The sequence below is a fragment of the Panthera onca genome, chromosome A3 (assembly GCF_046562875.1).
Source record: "Panthera onca isolate mPanOnc1 chromosome A3, mPanOnc1 haplotype 2, whole genome shotgun sequence".
In the NCBI taxonomy this organism is placed as follows: Eukaryota; Metazoa; Chordata; class Mammalia; order Carnivora; family Felidae; genus Panthera; species Panthera onca.
In genome coordinates, this window is record NC_138341.1 from 54,515,827 (window position 1) to 54,540,471 (window position 24,645).

The window sequence follows — 24,645 nt, forward strand, 5'->3', positions numbered from 1 at the left end:
GCACACTGGGGGAGGGGGCAATGAGAGGAGGACAAATATGGAGACAAGGGACTAGGACTTTCTGTAGAGCAGCTGAAGTAGAATGGAAGCTACCACTTAGTAAAGCAGGGTTTTAGAAGAGTTGAAGGTGCTCAGACAGAAATGCCACCTTGTATGGTAGCACCTTCTCTTTGACTCCCTGGCCTCCACATCAGCCTTTCCCCATTGATGACATCACCTCACCTATGCTCAGGCATGTGTCTTGGGCTTGTGCTCACTTGTACCTGCTCTCTGTCTCAATCTATCTCTCCCTCCCTCAAATCAAATACTATTCTCAATAACAAGAGGATATATATATATATATATATATATATATATATATATGTATATATATAAATATATTTATATAAATTCAGCTACTGATTATATATAATATATATATTATATATATACTACTATATATAATATATAATATATAATGTTTAATTATATATTAATTATATTATTATATATTATATATAATATAATATATAATAATTATATTAATATAATTAATTATATTAATTATATATAAATTATATTAATTTAATGTATAATATATATTATATATATAATATATAATGTTTAATTAGGAATAGTACATGAAGTATATATTTTTAACGTCTTTAAGTTCTGTCTGATCACAAATGTAACATGTGTTGCCATTAAAAGTTTTTTAAACTGGGGCACCTGGGTGGCTCAGTAGGTTAAGCGTTTGACTTCAGCTCTGGTCATGATCTCGTGGTTTGTGGGTTGGAACCCCACGCCGGGCTCTGTGCTGACAGCTCAGAGCCTGGAGCCTGCTTCAGATTCTGTGTTTCCCTCTCTCTCTGCCCCTCCTCCGCTCACTCTCTGTCTCTATCTCAAAAATAAATAAACATTAAAGAAAATTTTTTAAGCTTTTAAGCCATATTAAGTATAGATAGCAAAACCTCTCACATTTACCTTTATCCCTAATCCCATTATTAACAATTTGATATAGATATTTTCCTAAATATAGAGTGTTTTAAAATAACCATATACAAAATCATTAATGTGATATTACTGTATGTTAATGTATATTTTAACAAATAGGATAGACTATAAAGTCACAAATGTTTAAAGTACCTGCCTCAGTGTCATAACATTATTTTTTTTCAAGGGTTTATTTATTTTGACAGAGAGAGAGAGAGCGCACACACAAGCAGGGGAGGAGCAGAGAGAGGGAGAGAGAGAATCCCAAGGCGGCTCCACACTGCCAATGTAGAGCTGACCCAGGGCTCAAACCCACAAACCATGAGATCATGACCTGAGCCGAAATCAAGAGTCAGACACTCAACCAACTGAGCCACCCAGGCACCCCGCCAGGACATTAATTTAACATTCTAATGGTATATGTGGTTTGTTAGAATACTCTCTATGTATACATATCAAAGAAACTAGATGGAAAACTGAACAATCCGTGCTTTGGTAGAATTTCCAACTCAGATTATTTCCCTCCAGGGAGACTGTCTCTCGGAACCCAAGAGAACAAGACAATAATTCAGTTATTCTGCAATTCAGTCATACCCAGGCAGGAAATGAATGGGCATTCGGCTTGCGGGAGGGAAGGACTTCTTGGAATGGGTGGTGGGGAGGCACAGAAAGGCTGTATGGAAGATTCAGTAGTAGTAGTGAACTGCCCTGGTTTTATTTATTTAAAATTTTTTTGAGGCTTGTAAGAGCAAACTTTTTTTCCTCCATTTAGTTGTTGTTGTTGTTGTTGTTGTTGTTTAATACAATTTATTGTCAAATTGGCTAACATAAGGTGTGTGAAGTGTGCTCTTGGTTTTGGGAGTAGATTCCCGTGGTTCATCGCTTATATACAGCACCCAGTGCTCATCCCAACAAGTGTCCGCCTCAATCAATGTCCATCACCTATTTTCCCCTCTTCCCCACCCCACCCCCATCCACCCTCAGTTTGTTCTCTGTATTTAAGAGTCTTTTATGGTTTGCCTCCCTCCCTCTCTGTTTGTAACTATTTTTTTCACTCTTCCCTTCACCCATGGTCTTCTGTTAAGTTTCTCAAGATCCACATATGAGTGAAAACATATGATATCTGTCTTTCTCTGACCGACTTATTTCACTCAGCATAATACCTTCCAGTTCCATCCATGTTGCTGAAAATGGCATGGATTTCATCTTTCTCATTGCCAAGTAGTATTCCATTATATATATAAGCCACATCTTCTTTATCCATTCTGCCCCGGTTTTAAAGAGGCAAGATGATCATGTGGCTAGACTCTTCCTCCACTGTCCTAACGGATGATGGGAATGCCCATGAGAAAAGCCCTGACAGTGTGCTGGAAACCCCTTCAGTCTTGGTCCCAAAATGAGAAGACAGAGCAGACCTGGATCTTTCCCACATGCTGGAGCCAAGTCCAACACATCTCAGCAGCATTTAACAGAGCCACAGCCACAGACCCATGAGTGAAACATAAATGTTTGTGGTTTAAGCTGCTGAGTTTTGGAGTTATTGCACCATTATTGCAGCAAAGGCTGATTAATATAGCCTGTAACGGTTCACAAAGACCAGACTCATGGAATGCTGGAGTATCCAGAGATACTCCTAGAGATACCATTGAGCTCAGTGCTTGTGTCAGTTTGCTAGGGCTGCTGTAACAAACACCACCTGAGTACTTCAAAAAACAGAAATTTTTGTCTTACGTATATTGTCTTCTATATCTTAGAGGCTAGAAATCCAAGATCAAGGTGTAGTTAGAGCTGGTTCCCGCTGAGAGCCGTGAGGAAGAACCGGTTCCATGTCTCTCCCCACTTCTGGTGGTTTGCTGGAAATCTTTGACATTCTTTGGCTTGTAGAAGCATCACCCCAAACTCTGCATTCATCTTCACATGGTGGTCTCCTTGTGTGCTTGTCTGTGCCCCAATTTTTTAATAAGCATGAAATCTTTTAATAAGGATATTAGTCTTATTGGATAGGGGCCCACTCTACTCCAGCATTACTTCATCTTAACTAATTACATTTGCAATGGCCCTGTTTCCAAACAAGGGCACATTCTGAGGGACTGGGAATTAGGATTTCAACATATGAATTTGGGGGGGACACAGCTCAGTCCTTAACAGTGCTTTTTATACTTGTGCTCCTTGAATCAGGGGAAGAAAAGAGACCAGATAACATTATGGCTTACCTTCCCCACCTGGTGCCACACTGGCCCCTATTGTAATGATTCTCATTTTGAGAGCAGTGAACTATTCATGGCATGATATGTGTTTGAGGCTTATAAGTTCTGGAACCAGGATGATCTTGGTATCTTGATATTAGAACATTTCCCCCATTCCAACCCGCCATTTTAGTGGCCAGTGATTCAGGGTGGTAGCCAAAGCAAACAGAATAAAGCAAATAGGGGCACCTGGGTGGTTCAGTCGGTTAAGCGTCCCACTTCAGCTCAGGTCATGATCTCACAGTTCGTGAGTTCGAGCCCTGCATACGGCTCTGCACTGTCAGCACAGAGCCTGCTTCAGATCCTCTGTTTCCTTCTGTCTCTGCCCCTCCCTATGGCCCCCCTCTCTCTCAAAGATAAATAAACATTAAAAAGAAGAAGAAGAAGAAAGTAAGTAGCCAGGTACTGGCAGGAAAACAAAAACAACAATCATACTCGGATCACCACAAACTCCATCCACTATTACTACAGCAAAGTTTCAAAGGCATGAAACCTCTGAAGGAAATAAACAGATCAGTTGTATAGAGTAGCTTTAGCAATCAAAAAAAGGATGTCAATATGGTTGCATAGGAGATTTTTATGATATGAAAGTAAATTTTTCTAAATTTGAAATGTCTGATTTTATGGAAATTATAAAAATTGACTCAAGAAGAGGTGTAAATCACAGTAATTATAGATAAATGAGAAAGTAGTTAAAGGTCTCCTCTTGTAAAGGTGCCAAACCCAGATTTATGCAAAAAGCCCATTGAACTGTTGAGGAACAGATGAGGGAATTCTCCCCAAATATTTGCCCATCACCATTATGAACAAAGATCAAAAACTTCTCATAAATATTACCAAAATAGAATGCAGCAGGAGAATCATCAGCAGGGATTTATTCCAGGAATACGAGCATAGTGCAGTATTAGAAATATATTATGCAGTTCATTACATTAATACATGAATGGCAAAGAAATATATGTTGTAGATGCTAAAAAATTTGATATATTCAAAACCATTCTTTTTTAAAAAAAATTCTTTATAAGGTATGAATAAAAGTAAACTTATTTAACTAGAAACCTATTTGCAGAAGAAAGCAGACCCAGTAATCAATAAAATATCATGTCACATATTCTAAATGTTAACATCTCAAAGGATTACTTAATATTTTACTCCTATGGACCAACTCTGGGATCTCTTCATAGATCTTCCATGTTTGACTCCCTTAGAAAAGATGTTGTGGTGCCTCTCAAATACTTCCCTGGATAAATATCATGTATGTTATCAATGACCTTTTTTTTTTTTTTTAAATGTTTATTTATTTTTGAGAGAGAGACAGAGAGTAAGCTGGGGATGGGCAAAGGGAGAGGGAGACACAGAATCCCAAGCAGGCTCCAGGCTCTGAGCTGTCAGCACAGAGCCCCATGAGGGGCTCAAACTCACAAACCATGAGATTACGACCTGAGCCAAAGTCCCACGCTTAACCAACTGAGCCACCCAAGCACCCCCCCCTTTGAGTGTCATGTGTCATCTCTTTCCCACTTGATGTCATAAGACCCCTCTCCTCCTTGCTTACCTTGAGGCAATTCTTTTTTTTTTAATTAAAAATGTTTAAACAAAAATTTATTGCACTCTAGAGAGCTTCTATTTATGTCATTTTATCTTTTTTTAATGAAATTTATTGTTAAATTGGTTTCCATAGAACACCCAGTGCTCATCCCAAAAAATGCCTTCTTCAATACCCATTACCCACCCTCCCCTCCCTCCCACCCCCCATCAACTCTCAGTTTGTTCTCAGTTTTTATTTATTTTTCCAATATATGAAATTTATTGTCAAATTGGTTTCCATACAACACCCAGTGCTCATCCCAAAAGGTGCCCTCCTCAATACCCATCACCCACCCTCCCCTCCCTCCCACCCCCCCATCAACCCTCAGTTTGTTCTCAGTTTTTAACAGTCTCTTATGCTTTGGCTCTCTCCCACTCTAACCTCTTTTTTTTTTCCTTCCCCTCCCCCATGGGTTTCTGTTAAGTTTCTCAGGATCCACATAAGAGTGAAAACATATGGTATCTGTCTTTCTCTGTATGGCTTATTTCACTTAGCGTAACACTCTCCAGCTCCATCCATGTTGCTACAAAGGGCCATATCTCGTTCTTTCTCATTGCCATGTAGTACTCCATTGTGTATATAAACCACAATTTCTTTATCCATTCATCAGTTGATGGACATTTAGGCTCTTTCCATAATTTGGCTATTGTTAAAAGTGCTGCTATAAACATTGGAGTACAAGTGCCCCTATGCATCAGTACTCCTGTATCCCTTGGGTAAATTCCTAGCAGTGCTATTGCTGGGTCATAGGGTAGATCTATTTTTAATTTTTTGAGGAACCTCCACACTGTTTTCCAGAGCAGCTGCACCAGTGTGCATTCCCACCAACAGTGCAGGAGGGTTCCCGTTTCTCCACATCCTTTCCAGCACCTATAGTCTCCTGATTTGTTCATTTTGGCCACTCTGACTGGCGTGAGGTGATATCTGAGTGTGGTTTTGATTTGTATTTCCCTGATGAGGAGCGACGTTGAGCATCTTTTCATGTGCCTGTTGGCCATCCAGATGTCTTCTTTAGAGAAGTGTCTATTCATGTTTTCTGCCCATTTCTTCACTGGATTATTTGTTTTTCAGGTGTGGAGTTTGGTGAGCTCTTTATAGATTTTGGATACTAGCCCTTTGTTCGATATGTCATTTGCAAATATCTTTTCCCATTCCGTTGGTTGCCTTTTAGTTTTGTTGCTTGCTTCCTTTGCTGTGCAGAAGCTTTTTATCTTCATGAGGTCCCAATAGTTCATTTTTGCTTTTAATTCCCTTGCCTTTGGGGATGTGTCAAGTAAGAAATTGCTACAGCTGAGGTCAGAGAGGTCTTTTCCTGCTTTCTCCTCTAGGGTTTTGATGGTTTCCTGTCCCTTGAGGCAATTCTTGATGAGCTCTTAGATTATGCTTACATTATAAAAAAAGACCCTGTGGTTTTAATGCATAAAGGACCAAGCTATTGTTTTTATTTGCTTCATTTCTTCCTCTGTACAATTCTTTAGATAAGAGACAAAAGCTCCATTTGTAAAATTCTAATGCTGTGATTTTTTTTCTATAATGGCAGCAGGTTCCATACCTCATGGTGAAACATTAGAAGCACTCCCATTAAAATCAGGAACAAGAGGGGTGCCTGGGTGGCTCAGTCAGTTGAGCATCCAACTTTGGCTCAAGTCATGACCTCACAGCTCATGAGTTCGAGCCCCACGTCAGGCTCTGTGCTGACAGCTCAGAGCCTGGAGCCTGTTTCGGATTCTGTGTCTCCCTCTCTCTCTGCCCCTAACCCACTCTCATTCTGTCTCTGTCTCTCTCAAAAATAAATAAACATAAAAAAAAATCAGGAACAAGATAAGGATTCTGGCTGTCGCTCCTACTACCAGTTCTATCCTGGAAGTTCTAGCTAATTCAATACAGCAAGAAAAATTAATGAAGTACAAATATATATAGCTGGCAGATTACATCATTGTTTGACTAGAAAATCTCTAGAATATGTTGAAAGAAATATTAAAACTAATAAGACAGTCCATTAGATTGGTCTGATAAAAGAGCAGCACAGGAAATGGAGTTGTTTTCATATTTATGGCGATAGCAATAACCAATGAAGAAAAGGCAAAGAAAAAAAATATTCCACTCACAGAGGCAACAATAATTATGAAGTACTTAGAAATAGGGGCACCTGAGTGGCTCAGTCGGTTAAGTGTCCCACTTTGGCTCAGGTCATGAGTTTGAGCCCCGCGTTGGGCTCTGTGCTGACAGCTCAAAGCCTGGAGCCTACTTCAGATTCTGTGTCTGTCTCCCTCTCTCTCTGCCCCTCCCATGCTCATGCTCTGTCTCTCTCAAAAATAAATAAACATAGAAAGAAAGAAAGAAAGAAAGAAAGAAAGAAAGAAAGAAAGAAAGAAAGAAAGAGAAAGAAAGAAAGAAGAGTGACAGGAAATATGCAAGGCCTATTAAGAAAAACACTAATACTAAAGGTCATAAAAGAAGAACAAAATAGGTAGAGGGCTGTTATGTTTCTGGATGAGACTGAATTTTGTAAATATGTTAGCAGTCCCCAAGTTGAATTATAATGTGGTGTACTCCAATTAACAGTCTTTCAGATTTTTACAGAATCTTTTAGATTCTGTATTGAATTTGGAAATTTGATTCTAAAGTTTATCTGCAAGAATAGCTGTGGCAATTTCAAAAAAGAAGACAGAGGGCTGTGGTAAGCAGCTTCTATGATGACCCCCAACCACTCCTGGAACTGATGTCTCTGGCCAATCGCCGGTGGGGACCTAAGGCCTGCAACCAGCCACACGAATGAGTTTGGAAATGGATCCTCCCCATCTTAGCATCGAGACAAACCCAGCCCTATATGACAGCTTTTCTTGTGAGAGATCCTAACCTAGAGGCTCCCAGCTAAGCCACACCCAGATTTCTGAGCCACAGAAATGTAGAGAAATAAATGTTTGTTGTTTTGTGTAACATTTGGGCAGTAATCAATAATAATATACCTATAAATATTTGATTCCTTTCTTTAACCACCACCACTTCTATCTCATTCAGCTTCTACTGAAACTTAAAACAGAGAACAGAGGAGTCATGGGCTCTGTGGATTCAAGGTTCCCCCCAACCCCATGAAAGTTAGGCTCCTCAAGACTCCTACTTACTCCCAGGTTGCCACATTGAAGAGTTTTATGTCAAAAAGCAGGCGCATTCACTGAAGGAATGTTCTGAAGGCTGTCCCACCCTCCCAGGGCAATCATTAACTTCCCATGTTCACAACCACTCAGGGTATGGCCAGCAGCCTCATGGGCTCACCAACCTGATTTCGCAGCCAAAACGAGGGCAGGTCCGTCTCTTAAAAGTGGACTCCTATCATTTCCAGCAGGTGAGACTGAAGAATAAAGTCAACACTTTCAGTGACAAACATTAAAGAAAAGAAAAGAAAAGAAAAGAAAAGAAAAGAAAAGAAAAGAAAAGAAAAGAATTCTAACTCCCATGGGATCTCAGACAAGCAGATCCCCAGGAATCATCTCTCTTTGGGTTAGTTTCTTGGATGGCAGTGGAAGCTAAATTAAGTTTGGTTAGTTGGTTAAAGGAATCGAATTAAACATTAATTACATTAATTATCGATCGCTACATAAAAATTACCCTGATTTAGCAGCTTAAAGCAACAACACTGAGACACTGAAGTGTTCCAGAACCTAAAATGCTTACCACAGACCCTGGCGGCTCTCAACAGCGACAATCGCACTCATCCATCATCTGTGTTCCCACCAGTGCGCAGGTACAAGAGGGGCGGTGAGGAGTCTTGGACAGAGCACAAGCCTTGGAATCAGTTCCTGTGCTGCCATTTATTAGCTGTACTTTCAACTTGCACTGCAGGCATGGGAGGGGCACTTGGCTTCTGTCAGAGGTATTTGAGAAAGTAAGAGGATGCCGAACAGAGGTATTTGAAATCCTCTACATGCAATGAGTACCGAACAAGCCCTAGAAATACAATACACCATCCAGTAAACATAGACAACAATACCATGTTATAATCATCGAACTTGCTAAGAGACCGGAACTTAATTATTCCAACTGCTGAAAAGAAAGGATAATTACGTGATGTGTTAGAGGTGCTAATTATTGCCACAATGACAATCATATTACAATACATAAATATATCAAATTAACATGCTGTACACCTTAAATTTACACAATGTTATATGTCAAATATATTTTAAATATATGCCAAATTAAAAAAAGTAGATAAAATTTAAAAGCTAGACAAATCTAGTTACGTAATCATCTAGAGAACCCCAAGGATTATAGACAAAAATACACCTTAACAAGGCTGGAGGGCAAAACCATTTTAGAACTAGGGAATGCAAAGTCAAATGTCTGCCTGGAATGCAGTGTAAATAAGTGAAGCCTCAAAGGGCAGATAAAACCAGACCTGAAGGTCATCTAACTTCTTCAGCTTTTCTGGTGGGAGAGGAAGTCTTCAGTGCTTCTGTTCATGCTGGCTACTTGGTGAAGCAGCCAGCCAGTGGTGCCATGGCCCCAATGCCATGGCCTGTGAGATGCTCCAAGCTTCCCAGACAGCAGCTGACAGGGTTCCTGGGAAACATGGGAAATGATAGGATAGGAGCTGGGAGCAGAGGCTGAGCTGCCCTGCCAGAGTATATAGAGGAGACTGAATGCTTGTGCTACAGTGCTTTGATCATTTCCTGTGTAAATCTAGATTTGCCCATTTATTTTTAATGTTTGTGCATTATACGGAATAATTATGTTATTTAAAATGGTGTTTTGGGATAATCAGTCTGTTATGGATATGGAATGACAGAAGGACATATGAAAGTCAGAGAGATTTATTATACTCACAGGTCCTAAAAGAGAAAGGCACAGTGCTCCATGAAGGGGGCCACCGACAGGAGTGTCTAGGGAATGGGCTCAACCAAGCAAGTGGGGAGCCAAGAGAGAGTGAGGACATGTGGACAAGTGACTTTATTGGGGTCAAGGTGAAGTACACAAGCAAAAGGCATGAGGGGATTTCATCAATGCAACTGAATGCCACCAGGTCACAGGGAGGGCAAGAAGGGGAACCTGTGGCAGGGACCAGTGCTCTCATGCTGGTGCAACTGGTCACCTGGGCAGGCTGCCCTCAGCCAGTTTGTGTAATGTTAAGGCATCAGAAAAATATGAAGTTTTAAAAATTTCCAATAAAGGTTTAAAAAAAACATTGTGCAATCATCCTCTTGGTAGAAATGAACTTACAGAAAGGAAAGTACTAATTCTCATTTTTTTTTAAGGGAAGTTGATGATACATGTCCACTCTGGGGTTCACGGTGATATCACTGACCACATGAAAACAAGAAGATACACATCTGCCAGAAAGCGTCAGCATCTACTATGAGAATTAGAAATTATTTTAAGAAGACTGTGGAATTTTCTGTCTGAATGCAGAAGGTGCATTTAGTTACATTCTGTGAAGTAGGACTTTCCATTTAGCTCAAATGACCATTCTTTTAAGTTAATTAACTCTGCTTTAGTTCAGTTCTTTTGGTCTGTGCAAACAAATGAAGCAATAGCCATTAGTGTTCTGGCTCCATTTATAAAAGAAAAATTCTATATAAACATTTCATATTGGTGTCTTCAAATGATTCTAATTAAAAGTCAGTTGAGCTGATTCCAATAATGGTTTGATCAGTTTTTTTCAATACTTACAAACTCATAGTAAAACTTGAGGAAGTTCATTCTGGTAGACATTGACATTATAGTAAATGCTATTATAAATCCAAGTAGTAAGTTCAACATTGATGATAAAATTATTTGGGGTGTGTGTGTATGTGTGTGTGTATTGATAATCAGAACTTCAATGCAGCACAGTATTGTGATAAAAACTATGTTCTTATTAAATAAAGAAACTTATGGAGAAGAATTCTATCTCTAGAATTAGTTTTGTTGCATGTATAATTCATAGTTCTCAAACTTCAATATTTTATAAAACCACATAGACACTATAGTTGTCAACATTTATAAACATTATATACACAGAATAACAAAATTTTAAAATTAATTTACTGTTAAATACAAAAATAATCCCTTTAGTTTGGTAGAATTTCTGTTTACTTCCTGTTATCAATCAGATTTTAGAAATGTCTGTGCCTTTGAAAAACAATTTTGTCAATTGAAGTGTTTTACAATTACATAAAACCTTTTTAATAGGCCCTCTAAACTTTGGCTGCATTTTGAGCATAAACATTTCAGAGCTTCAGTTAAAGTATTCAATACTGTAACACCAAAACAACTTAACTTTTAAAGCTTTTAGAAAATTGGATTTATCGAAAACAAAGCCTATAGGCAGAAATGTTGAAATTTATCCCTATAAAAGCTAGAGGATCTAAAAAACTTATATAGGAGCTTTAATTGATATTCTCTAATTGTGCTTTGGAACATCTCCACTTGTCAGAAGAATTTCTTTTCTTAAATTGTGATAAATTACATATAATATTTACCACCTTAGCCATTTTCAAGTGTACATTTCAGTAATGTCAAATACCTTCACGTTGTTTTGCAAACAATCTTCAGAACTTTTTCATCTCCCAAAACTGAAACTCTACACCCATAAAACAACAATTGTTTATTTCCCACCTCTTCCCAGCTCCTGGCAAGCACCATTCTGCTGTCTGTCTCTATGAATTGGACTAGTCTACTCCCTCATAGAAGTGGAATCTTACAGTATTTGTCTTTTTGTGACTAGCTTATTTCACTCAGCACAATGTCTTCAAGGCTCATCCATGTGGTAGCAGGTGTCAGAATTTCCTTCTGTTTTAAGTTGAATAATATTCCGTTGTCCATAATACAACATTTTGTTTATCCATTTATCTGTCAGTGGACATCTGGGTTGCTTCCACCTTTTGCCTATTGTGCATAATAATGCTGCCATGAAAATGTCTTTGAGACCCTGCTTTCAATCCTTGGGGCAGATACCCAGAAGCGAAACTGATGGATCATATGGTAATTCTATTTTTAATTTTTTGAGGAACCACCATGATGTTTTCAACCGCAGCTGTACCATTTTACATTCCCACCAAACAGTGCATTAGGTTCCAATTTCTCTGTGTCCTGACCAATACTTATTTTCTAGGTTTTGTTGTTGTTGGTTTTTGAAAGTAGCCACCCTAATTGGTGTGAGGCAATGTTTTCCTGTGGTTTTGATTTGCATTTTACTAGTGATCACAGATATTGAGCATCTTTTCATATCCTTGTTGGCCATTTGTAAATCTTCTTTGGAGAAACGTCTATCCACGTCCTTTGCACATATTTTAATCATGTTATTTGCTTTTTCTGTTAGAATTGTAGAGGTTCTTTATATATTCTGGGTATTCACTTCTTATTAGATATAGGATTAACAATTATTTTCTCTCATTTTACAGGGTGACTTTTCACTGTGTTGGCTATGTCCTTTGACATGCAGAAGCTTTACATTTTTGTGTAGCCCAATTTCTCCAGTTTTTACTTTTGTTTTCTGTGCAGCTCCCCACCTGCTTGGTTGAGCGCACCCCTTTGGCACTCCTCCCCAGGCAGCCCCCTGCATGGAAGGGAGCTGCTGCACCACCCAGTCTTCCCCAGTAGAGGGGGATAGAGAGCAACAAGGAAACAAAAGGGCCCGTGAAGAAAGGCAAGAAAATCAAGGCTACAACTTGACAGACTTATTTGTTCATGTGAACCAGCATCAACAAAGACCTTAACACAATATGAAAAATCGAGGGGGTTCAAAATAAATAGGTTTTGGAGGCTCTTGAGAACAGCGATCAGCTAGAGCCTTCATTCATTCCATCAGAAACAAACATGCCCCCTTCGGGGTGACACATGCACAGAGAGACAAAGCTGGGCACTAATTACAGTGGGGCTGTAACTACCAGGCATCCTGCAAAAGTCCGCTGTGAAGTGGAATGTAGAAATAACACAGGTAATCAGATCCACGGATTGCTAGGATGATGCAAACACATTATTCTCTTCAAATTAAAGCACTTTATTCATGTCCAGAGCTTAAAAATCCATTTCTCAGTAAAGGTCAAGGAACGCAAACACAGCTTGAATTTAATTAGTAAGCCAGCTGTCAGTCACTGGCAGTGACAGAGGCCGGAAGACATTTTGAAGCAGGAAATGAGCTAACATTAACATGACAAGGTCCTTGCATCTTTAATCATGAACTCCTCTTTCAGAAATACTTTATCACGGAAAGAATGACACCATTTGGCATGTATTTTCTCTCCTGATTTATTTCCTGAGTTCTCATTCTTCTAAATAGCAAATCTAGCAAATAAGAATTTAGTTCACTGGAAGGGGGGATTCAATACAGCTGGTCCTTGTATTAATATGCTGTCATTGATTATCCATTCTAAAGTAGTGCCCTGAAGCAAGATCGAAGCAGGAGATAAAAATCAGACCACTTGGCACTTTATTTTGTTTATAAATTTAGGGTTGAGAGAGTTAGTCCAGGCATCAGGTGAACTGGTTCTATCCTTGAACCCACCACTACTAACTAGGGGCAGCTTCAGAAGGTAGAAGGGACTCGGTAGGTTGGAAGGGAGTTCTTGAACTATTGACGTAGAGTAAATGTGGAGAAGGCCTCAGTCACCTGCCATCCCCCTTAGAACCACTGCTGCTACTAATTTTTACTCTGCAACTTTGGAGAACTCACTTAAACTCTCTAATCTTTAATTTACCAATTGCAAAGCAGGAGTAGGATACTCAAAAAGGGAATTACTAGTGATGGTCTGAAGGTGGTGACTGCTATGGGTGACTTTTCTGTTGTTCTTTCTGCTTGTCTATTTTCTGTGATTTTTTTTTTAAGTTTTATTTATTTATTTTGAAAGAGAGTGAGCAGGGGGGATGGTGGGCAGAGAGAAAGAGAGGAAGAGAGAGAATCCCAAGCAGGCTAAACTCTGTCGGCATGGTTTGTCAACTCACAAACCATGAGATCATGACCTGAGCTGAAATCAAGACTCAGATGCTTAACTGGCTAGCCACCCAGGCACCCCTGATTTTTTTGGAGAAAAAAACACTAAGGGCTGTAATTCATTATGAAACATTAAATAAATACAAATCTGAGTACCTAGAGATACTACTGCTACTACTACTAAATAGGTATTTTTAAAAAGCAAAAGAAAGAAAGGAAAAGCTCATTTCCACTAACTTCTTACTCTGGAAATTTAAAGAAACACTTATTCTGCCTTTGGAGAAGAACTATATTTCATCTCCAGTACATGAGAAAAATTTCTTCTTTATAGTAGGATACCAGCTAATACATGGGAAAGGAATGAGAGAATTAGGAAATAACCATTATCTAACCCTCCAGTGTAATAATTGATTCAGGTAAGGATCATCAATAGATCCTGAAAAGCCTCCTCCCACAGATAATTTACACATGAGAAAACATAACTTTATAAAGGAGATGCCAGGTGCCACCCACCAATAGTGGGATAGCCTGACATGTGCTTCAATGTTCTTGCCAAAAATGTTTTACTGAATTTAATCAAGCTTTGAATTTAACTCCCAGGATACAAAAAATAGTGGATAGAGGAACATGGTAAATGACACCACAATAAGATAACCAGATAAATTCAAAATGTGGGGCATTCTACCTTGTCTCTTCTAAAAAGACAGTATTCTAAAAAGATAGGTGGGGACCACTCTGGAACTAGCATAAAGAATCTTAACTACCACATGCAATGCATGAATCTTGATTCGATCCTTGTGAAAAAAAAAAAAGAAAAGAAAAGAAAAACAGCTATAAAAGATATATTTAGGACTATTGGAGAAATTTGAATATGAACTAAATTTGAGTATTAGGTGATATTAGGAAATCATTGTTAATTTTCTCAGCTATGATAACAGTTATTTGGACTGTGAGGGAGAATGTTCTCAGTTGTAGGAGATATACACTGAGGTATTTATAGTGGAAGTGGCATAATAAATTTAGCTTATTTTCTAATGGCTTTGTCTATACACACATACACACACACAGAATAATGCAAATATGGTAAAAATGTTAATTTTGAATTTAGTTGGTGAGTATCCAAATACTCATCATACTATTATTTCAACTTTCTGCATTTTTGAGATTTTCCTTTAAAAATATTAGAACAATTTAAAGGAAAAGGAACATGGGGATAATTTCTTAAAAGATTTCTTTAAAAAAAAGATTTCTTAAAAGGAAGTGTTGAATAGCTCTATCTTAATCTGAAAAGAATCCTATGTTAGCAAATATTATTTCGAGTTGACCTCATCCTTTTAAATTTTTTATTTTGTGTTTTATAGTGTATATAATATATTAATATAGTGGCACATATAAATTTGTTATATAAGGATTTACATAAATACTTCACATTTACGTAAATCCTTGATATAAAGAAATATGCACGCTCAAAATTTCTTGCTCATGTACTGTGCATCAGTAATATTTGGACACTACTGCCATGCCTATAATTTCTCATGTTTCCAGGTCAACTTTTAAACTGCTACCAAGGTAGGTAAAATAATCCCATTGCCGATTTACCGAGCAGAGAGGATGTAAGCAAAGTGATTAGGATTTGCTAGGGAGGCTTCCATCAGGATTGAGGGCATTTTGGCGGGGTGGGGGTGGGGGGCACTTAAACGTCAGAAGTTATCATTGTGGCTGTGCCAAGATTAAGTAAAGATGGAGAGAGCTCTCTAGACTGCATTTCTCTGCCTTCCAAGACTTTCACTTTGTCTAGGAAAAATTTGGAATCTATGAAATGTAACCAAGATATCTCCCACAACACAGTTCCCCTGGCCTCAGCCTCTGGCTGCAGTGTTCCCTGGAATGAAGACTGCACAATGATCTTGGGGGGGGGGGGGGGGGAGTAACAAGTTGCAGTGGCAAGCAGATACATCCTCACTCCTAACAGTGTCCTCCAACCCTCACATCCTACAATGAGGAGGACAGCTTGGTGTTGGGAGGAAGCTGGAATGGGGCAAGATCGGATGATGCTGTCCTGGAGGTTTCTGTGATCTATGTGAGACAAATTTGGGTGTCACATAGCTGGTTACCATGTGGCTCTTGGGGTAAAAAACTCCCAACTGAGGATCACCTGGGTGTCTCAGTCAGTTAAGCATCTGACTCTTGGTTTCAGCTCAAGTCATGATCTCACAGTTTGTGGGTTCAAGCTCCACATCAGGCTCCAAGCTGACAGTACAGAGCCTGCTTGGGAGTCGCTCTCTCTTCCTCTCTCTCCCCCTCCCCCTGCTCTCTCTGTCTCAAAATAAACACACACACACACACACACACACACACACACACACACACACACACTCCTGAGTGGCCACCAGCAGACTTTTTTCTTTCATGGGAGTCCAGGTTGCAGATGCTCAGACTGTGGAGAGTGTTTTAGCAAATTGGAGGCAGGAGGAGAAAGAAAGGGAGCAGGGGATTGCCTGGAGGTCAGAAGATGTCATTCTCCTCCTAAAATATCCTCAAGAGATTTCCATAGCCAACAGCAGCCTTTCCCAAATGGAATTCTGATTTTATAAGATGTTTATTAGGTGAGGCTCAAAAAGGAGTAGAGTGGTGATAGAAGTTTGTGAAATGCTGGATTAAATGTGCTTCTCACTGGGAGACATGGCATAGCCTTGGATAAGCAAATTTGCACCGTGAATCTTCAAAATTGGGTTTATAGTATTTATGGCTTCTGAAGCTTATATAAACATGATTTTTTTTTTCCCTAGAGCATCCTGGAAATTCTAGAAAATTCATTCACTCTTTCATTCAACAAATATGTGTTGAGCAGCTGTACCCATGGCCGACATTGTTCTTGGCACTGAAGATGCAGAGATAAACAAGACAATGTTCTTTCCCAAATGGAACTTATATTCTAGTGGGATGACAGCAAATAAACAAACAACTGGGACAATGAAGGCAGTATAATAGGTGCTATGAAAATAAAGCAGGAAAAAGAGACAGTGGGGTGGGGGCTTGAGGTAGTGGCTATTTTAGATCGGTAGTCAGAGAAGGCTCCCTGTGGAGCGATATTTGAGTAGAGGCCAAGAGTGAATGGCAGTGGCCATGTGAAGATGTAGAGGAAGAGTATTCCCAACAGAGGTACCTGGTACAAAGGCCACAGGGCAGGAGGGGGAGCTTGGGGAATTCCAGAAACATGAGTCTTAAGGTAGAATGAGCAAGATGGGGAGGAAGGACAGGAGACCAGGAAGGGTAAGAGACCTCTCCCTTTAGTAGAGGTAGGCAGGAGCCCATCATGAAGGAGCATGTCATGAGAATGTTCAGGGAAGAGGTGATCATTTAGGAGACTTTACGCATCACAGACTGTGAGTTACAGAGGGCAAGTTCCTGACATCTCTCTTCTCTAATTCCTTCAATGAATCTTATCTTTCTACTCCTTAAATAGTGAACTCAAGCTCTTGTTCCCAAATCTCTTTTCCCTCATATCACCCACTCCTTTAGTGACTGTGGTGGCCAGGACTAGTCTTCACTCTATCTGGTTCTCATCTTTTCTGGGCACCCCTTTCAGTGGGCAGGGCCATGTGACTACTTCTGACCAATGGTCTACGAGCAGGAGTAATGAGTTCACTTTCAGCCTGCAGCATTTGATTAGCAGGGCACAAGCCTCAACTTCCTCTTTTCCCCTTGCAGTCGTGGTTAAGACAGTTTCAGGTTCCAGATGGTACAACTACAAGATGATGGAGGCTCTGAAAGCCTGGGCTACCAAGTTGCCACATGGAAGTCCATGCCCCGGAGAGTCACCCAACACAGGAAATCTGGGCATAAGAAAATGCACCTTTTGTTAAAGCACAGAGATTTTAGGATTATCCCACCATAACTGAATGGTACACTGATATAATTGAGTGGCTCTCAAAATTTTGAGCCTTAGGACTTCTTTTACTCATAAAGATTAGTAAGGACCCCAAAGAGCTTTTGTTTATGAGGGTCATACCTATAGTTATATATCATTTTGGAAATTATAATTGAGAAATTTAAAACATTTACTAATTCATTTGAAAATAACAAACCTATTTATTTTGTATTTTATGAAATGTATTTTATGAAAATGTATTTTATGAAATGTATTTTATGAAAAACAATTAGGTTTATTTTTTCATTTATTAAGATGAGTGGCAATGTTTTACACTTTTGTAAATCTCTCTAATGCCTTAAGAGCATTATATGATATTACATTACTAACAATACCATGATAACAGTTTTTAAAGCTTTGGGAAGCTACCAAGCTCATAGTGACAAATACAGATTTTCCAAATTTCTAATTTTTGCTTGAAAGCTCATATTTTACAATTATAACCAATACTGTTGGTTGTTTTCCTTGAAAAACAGGCCCACTTAGTACATTTTTGAGGAAATGTCTGTCAAATACTCAAGTTTGAATAATTGTAGTATATCTGCCTATAATTCTTTCAAGTAAAAATTGTTTTCCATGAAAAAATCTACCAACTCAGCTTGCAACTCCATCATACAAAGGCTTTTCCTCAAGATTGAGACTATATTTCAATATGCAGCAAGACAGGATGCTTAAATTGTAATCCAGCATGCCCTTCTCTGACTAGTCGCATTCTGTTGTTTTTTGGGTAATTGTCTCACTGCCTCTGTAAGCTCTGTGACTGCAGACCCCATGGTCTTTTTCTCCCTTGTAACCTCCATATTATTCAGTAGTCATTACTGAATGAGTATATTCTATCTTTCCGAATAGACCAATGGTAAGCACATTGAAATAGGGATTCTATGCTATTCTTTGAATCACCAACACCTAAGACAGGGTGTTGGGCCCAACAAAGCACAACTGCAGTTCTTTATGACACTAAAGTTTATTAGGTACATTATATTAGGAGAGCCAGTAATAATGCCAGCAGTAATGAATCTTTATTTTCTTTCAATATCTATTGTAGAGGAGCTGAGTATGGTTGCAGATTGGCAGAAGCACGCACACACACGCACACATGCACACACATGCGCGCACCCACACACCCATTAGAGATTCCTACTCAAGAAAGAGAACTTTATAGGAACAACGTGGTCCCACAGAGCAGGGTTGGATGCAGGATGTCAGTATGCATTTCCTCCCACCATGGGGTATGTTGGTGACACTGAACTCTGCACATATCAACTGGAAGAAAGTCATCACCCATTTATTCTCAGCTTTATGTCATCATTCTGGAAAATTATGCTCACACAATCTATTTGCTCTCACTACATGTAATGAATGCTTACAACCACTAGGATCTTCTAGTTCTAGAAACCAATAGTATCAACAAGGCCATCCTCTACCTGGGGCAAAAACAGAATCAGTGTCCAGGGGTCACTGAAAATCTTCATGTCTCAGCTTCCCAAGGTCCCAGAAATACCCCACCCTCACCAAGAAATCAACAGAAAACATTTGCTTTTAGAATTAAGCACGTTGGTGAGAAATGTATAATGTGAGACACAGATATAGTTTAAATTCTGTGAACCCACATGATAGAGAGGGTTAGCTCCTATACACTGTTTGGGACAGCAATTATTTATTTATTTATTTATTTATTTATTTAAAATTTTTTAATGTTTATTTATTTTTGCAAGAGATAGAGACAGAGCACAAACAGGAGAGGGATGGTAAGAAAGGGAGACACAGAATCCAAAGCAGGCTCCAGGCTCCAAGCTGTCAGCACAGAGCCTAACATGGGGCTCGAACTCACGAACCGCGAGATCATGACCTGAGCCAAAGTCCGACGCTTAACCGACTGAGCCACCCAGGAGCCCTGGGACAGCAATTACTTTTAAAGAACCAAGTTTTTGTTAACATTGCTCTTGCTCCTGAGCCCACTGACAAGCTAATGTCATCAGTTTTCCCTCTATTTTGTAAATCACAAATTTAAATATAATCCAATTGCGAGTGTCAAATTTACACTACACTCTAGTCAACTGAGTTATAGATAGAGAGAGAGACAGAGAGAGAGATATGTTATACTCAATAGTGTCTTCAGGATGAGTAGGTAAGCCACATCAAATTATCCTTAAAAAACAGCCATGAGCTACTACACTATTGCCAAGAACACATTCTGACATTAATGCTTTCTTCTTTCTGAAAGACTAGTGTCACCTCTTACATTCTCTTTTTATAGCAGCTTTATTGAAATACATAAACCCCACACCATAAAATCCACCTTTGAAAGTGTACAATTTGGTGGGTTTTAGTATATTTATAGAATCATGCAACCATCGACACTAACTTTAGAACATTTTTAACAACCATAAAGAGACCCTGTACCCATTAGCAGTCACCCTCTATCCCCACCTCTGCCAGCCCCTGGCAACCACTCATCTACTTTCCATGGATTTGCCTGTTTGGGGTATTTCATACAAACAAGTTCATATACTATGTGGCCTTTTTTGTCTGGCTTCTTTCAATTAGCACAACATTTTCAGGTATGTTATAGCATGTATCAATCCTTCAGTTCTTTTTCATAGCCAAAAAATATTCCACTATAGAGATATGCCACATTTTGTTCATCCATTCATTAGCTGATGAGCATTTACGTGTTTCCATTTTTTGACCATTATAAATAATGCCTCTGTGGACATTGCGTACAAGTTTTTATGTGAACACGTTCTCAATTCCTTTGGGATTTATCTATGAGTGGATTAAAAAACACTTTAAGGATTGAGTCAATGCAGGGATGAAAATAAGTCAAAAGGTTTTTTTTCACAGATCTGTCAAGCTCCCGAGACTAAAGGGACATTAGAAGGGAAAAATGAGTTATTAAATAACAAAGGCAAAGTCAGAATAATAGGTAATAATAGCCTAAAGAAACATTTATCTTGTCCTGGTCAGTTTAAATTAATTTTAATATTACATAATTAACTTGGAAAGACATTCAAAAACACTAAGAACAATTATAAATCTGTCTTGCTTTTTTAAGATATAAATTTCTAGGTTCTTTTAGAATAGAAAATATTAGTATTTAACAAGGATACTTTTGGTTTAGTGATTTATGATTTCAATACTAAGCCTACTGCTGTGTTCGGATACCCACCTGCTATTAAAGATTCTAAACTGTATTTCAAAAATTCTAAGTCACCTAAAATGAAGAGTACTACAGGGCTTAAAGTCGTTTGAGAACAGAGATATACTTCATAAAACTGGAGAATAAGGGGGTTATTCTTGAAATAAAAGGCTAGAATCTTGAACACTAGCAGACAACTTGCTGCTTTCATCTGAGGAAAAAGAACTAATGTCATCTGAGAAAATTATGGTTAAAAATCATTTCTATATCTTTTAATGTAATGAAAGAACATTGAGAGTTAAAATAATCAGGCAGGACTTCAGGTTTGAAAAAAAACCCAAAACTGTCAAATCCTTTGGGTTTTTCTACTTTCAAGTTCAGACATACAGTAAATTACAGATATGGGGGACAAAATAACATTCCCTGTATGGTGAACATTTCGATAGTCTAGTTGAATCTATTTTCAGTATCCATTTGGTACTAATTTCCCCAAGTTTCAAAGCATAAAAGTAGTAAATGAAATTGTAAAGCTCATATGCAGGGTACCAGAAAAAATAACAGCCATTATATGATGGCTGTCACTTTTTAAAGCCTGGTTCTGCCTGAAGAATTACTGCAATAGCAATGAAAGAGGCATGCTTTCCCACCCATGATGTAATTTGCCTAGTTATGCTTGCCTAGTATTCTATAAAGATAGAATCTTTGGAAAAAAGAAACAAGGCCAAACTTTGTGCAACCTATGGCTTTTACTTTTTATTACCAACACACAAAGTAAATGAAAAAAATATCAATTGTTTCTCTTTAACTCTCGGCTTCCTATTTCCAGATGCTTTAAATAGGATAGAAAAAGCAAGGCAACAAAACAAATTCCATCCACTACATGAAGGTTGACCTATCAATGTTTCATTTGCAAAGAGTCAATAATAAAGTCATAACTATAAAAAGAAGGAAAACAATTATCGCTTAAGTGCCTCCTTAGTTCCTGAATTTTTTCCAGAAAGAAAAATATGAGCCATATATTAGCACAGCAAAAAAAGTTACTTTTTCCTTTTCATAAATTTTTTTGCTTCTTTCAAAAGCTCTTCCATATCTTCCTTCTCTTGGTCTTCCTGCCCTGGTTCCCAGTCAGAATCTTCATCTGTTGGCTCATATTCTTCTTCCTCATCATCTAGAAAACGGTCATTGAGGTCATACTCATTGGATTGCCCAACATTATCACTATCTTCATCTGATATGCTCCTCACTGGAAAAAAAAAAAATTTTTTTTTCGGTACACAACAGATCAATCACCACTCAAACCTGAGAGTAGAGATATCTAACTATAAAATGTCTTTCTCTGACAAGAAGTATTGTTACTTAAGACATTGCTAACCACCACAAATTTCTAGAAAGAGGGCTAAAATTATTCTTTGTTAGAATTCTAACATTTTAAAAAACATTTGTTTAATTCTAACTCTTCCTACCAAGAGGATCCTGAAACTAAAATGTCCTGTGAGGGCACCTGGGTGACTCAGTCAGTTGAGCGTCCGACTTTGGCTCAGGTCATGATCTCACAGTTCGTGGGTTCAAGCTCCACCTTGGGCTCTGTGATGACAGCTCAGAGCCTGGAGGCTGCTTCAGATTCTATGTCTCCCTCTTTCTCTGCCCCTTCCCCACTTGCACTCTCACTCTCTCAATAAACATTAAAAAATTAAAAAATAAATTAAAAAAATTTTAAATGTCCTGTGAGATTCCTAATAATGGTTCCTTAATAATATAATCAAGCGTGCCTGGGTGACTCAGTCGGTTACGTGTCTGACTCTTGATTTCAGCTCAGGTCATGATCTTATGGTTCGTGAGTTCAAACCTTGCACTGGGCTCCATGCTGACAGCACAAGCCTACCTGGGATTCTCTCTCATTCTCTCTGCCTTTCCCCTACTCTCTCTCTCTCAAAATAAATAAGTAAATAAAATAATAATATGATAATCATATTTATGTTCTCCTACCCTCCGGGGCGGTAGAATGTATTTTTGTCCCAGTTATTTACTATCCGTCCCTGTCATATGATTATATTTAACCACCCCACTGACATCAGACTTGGCCAAAGAAAAGTAGGTGGAAATGGTGTGTGTCACTTCCAAGGAGAAGCTTTAAGAGCCTTTCTGTAGTTTCTGCTGCAGCCATTTTCCCTCTGCCACAGTCTCCCTCATCCTAGATACAGGCTGATCCTTTAGTTCGGCTTCCAGGATGAGAACACACATGGGACACACGAAGGAGAAATACACCTATTTATTGTTGTGAGGCGCTGAAATTTGGGGACTGTTATCACAGTAAAGCTGGCACAATCTGTGATCAAATAAGAAAATATGAGTCTACACATTTTGTAAAGTTTAGTTTTATAGATCTTCCAGTTCATGTTTCAGTGACTGGGATTATTGAAAATATCAGGATGACTATGGTAACACCATTAGAATTTATAGGTTTCTAAATAATACTAGAATTATAATAGAATTTTTCCATCTCGAAATCCATTTCTTCCCTCATCCCACTTTTTTATTTTCATTACAAGCCAACAGGCTTATTTTAAGATAAGCTCCCTAGGATGATGTGGAGCATTTAAGAAACAAGTAGGAAGATTCTCTCTGGAAATCTATGAATGGCAGAGGACAATCCCTGCGTGAACACCAAATGTAGGAGTTAAAAATATTATTGTTTGTACTTCTGTATATGCTTTACTTCACCTCTTCCTAAAATGTTCACATGCAATAGACAGTTAAAAAACACAAAAAAAACACAAAAAAGTAAGGTAATTTATCTGTCCTCTTAATTGCCATAGTCCGGACATTTACATTTTTCTTAATATCGCTATTCATTTCCAGAGAGGATTTGAGCCAGCTTATATTAATGAGGTCATAAAAAATACAAAGGAAAGTAGAAACTAAGAACATAAAAACCAGAATGTAAACATGTCAACCTTCATTTTTAACATAATTATTATAAATTGAGCATCAGGTTTCTCCCCAAGTTTCTTGGTAGCCAAGGCTAAAAAGGCTACATAATGATTTGCACAGTGCTCATTAGCATAAGAAGCACACTAGTCCCTTAAGGGAAATGTAGCACTGTATTTATTTGTATACATTTCTCATCTCCTGTAAGTATCCTGAGGGCATGTTTTACATCTAGCTAATCTCAACTCCCCATATAACTTTTATGACAGAAAACATTTAAAAAACATTTAGAGGGCAGTTTGCAGATGGCAAAAGGAGGGAGGGAGGAGGGAAGAACATCAATATTCTTCTTGGCCATTCTGCTTTGGAAGTATTTCATATACATAACTAGTGACATCTCAGCAAAGCATTTCCTTTCAGATTCAGAAATTACCCTGAAGATTTATAAGAGAAACATACATAAAGCTGAAACAACTTCAAGTTCTCCTCCTGCTTTATTGGCTGTTCCACTTCTCTAACATACTCCAGTCTTATATCCTAAATTCCCAAATGTATATCCTAAGCCCTGACCAACACCTGAATTCCAGACTCCTTTATCTCACTGCCTATATACTCTCTCTACTTGCATAACTAACAGGCATCCGAAACATATTCCCAGAACACAACTCTTGAGGTGCTTCACCCAAAACCTTTCTCTTATCAGTCTTAGTATATGACTTCTCCAACCTTGACCTTCTCCAAGAAATCTTGGAGTCATCCTTGAATATCCCCCACTGAAAATCCAATATCCAATATCCAATATGTCAAGAGATCCTGTTGACTCTGCCATCAAAATCTATCTGCCACTTCTCACTACATCTACTCCATACTCTGGTCCCCATACCATCATCTTCTTTTTTCAACCAGTTCCAATGTTCACCCAACTGGTTT

At 38.5% G+C, this 24,645-nt stretch overlaps 1 protein-coding gene across 2 annotated transcripts in view; it reads right to left on the reverse strand.

The window, feature by feature from the left end:
- Positions 1 to 19,301: 19,301 nt before the first annotated feature.
- APLF (aprataxin and PNKP like factor) overlaps positions 19,302 to 24,645 on the reverse strand; it is an 87,152-nt gene continuing 81,808 nt past the window's right edge. For both annotated transcript variants that reach the window (XM_060659625.3, XM_060659616.3), the window contains one exon: positions 19,302 to 22,030. In XM_060659625.3, the coding sequence (XP_060515608.1) occupies positions 21,825 to 22,030 (206 nt within the window). In that variant the 3' untranslated portion in view covers positions 19,302 to 21,824. The remainder of the gene's footprint in view (positions 22,031 to 24,645) is intronic.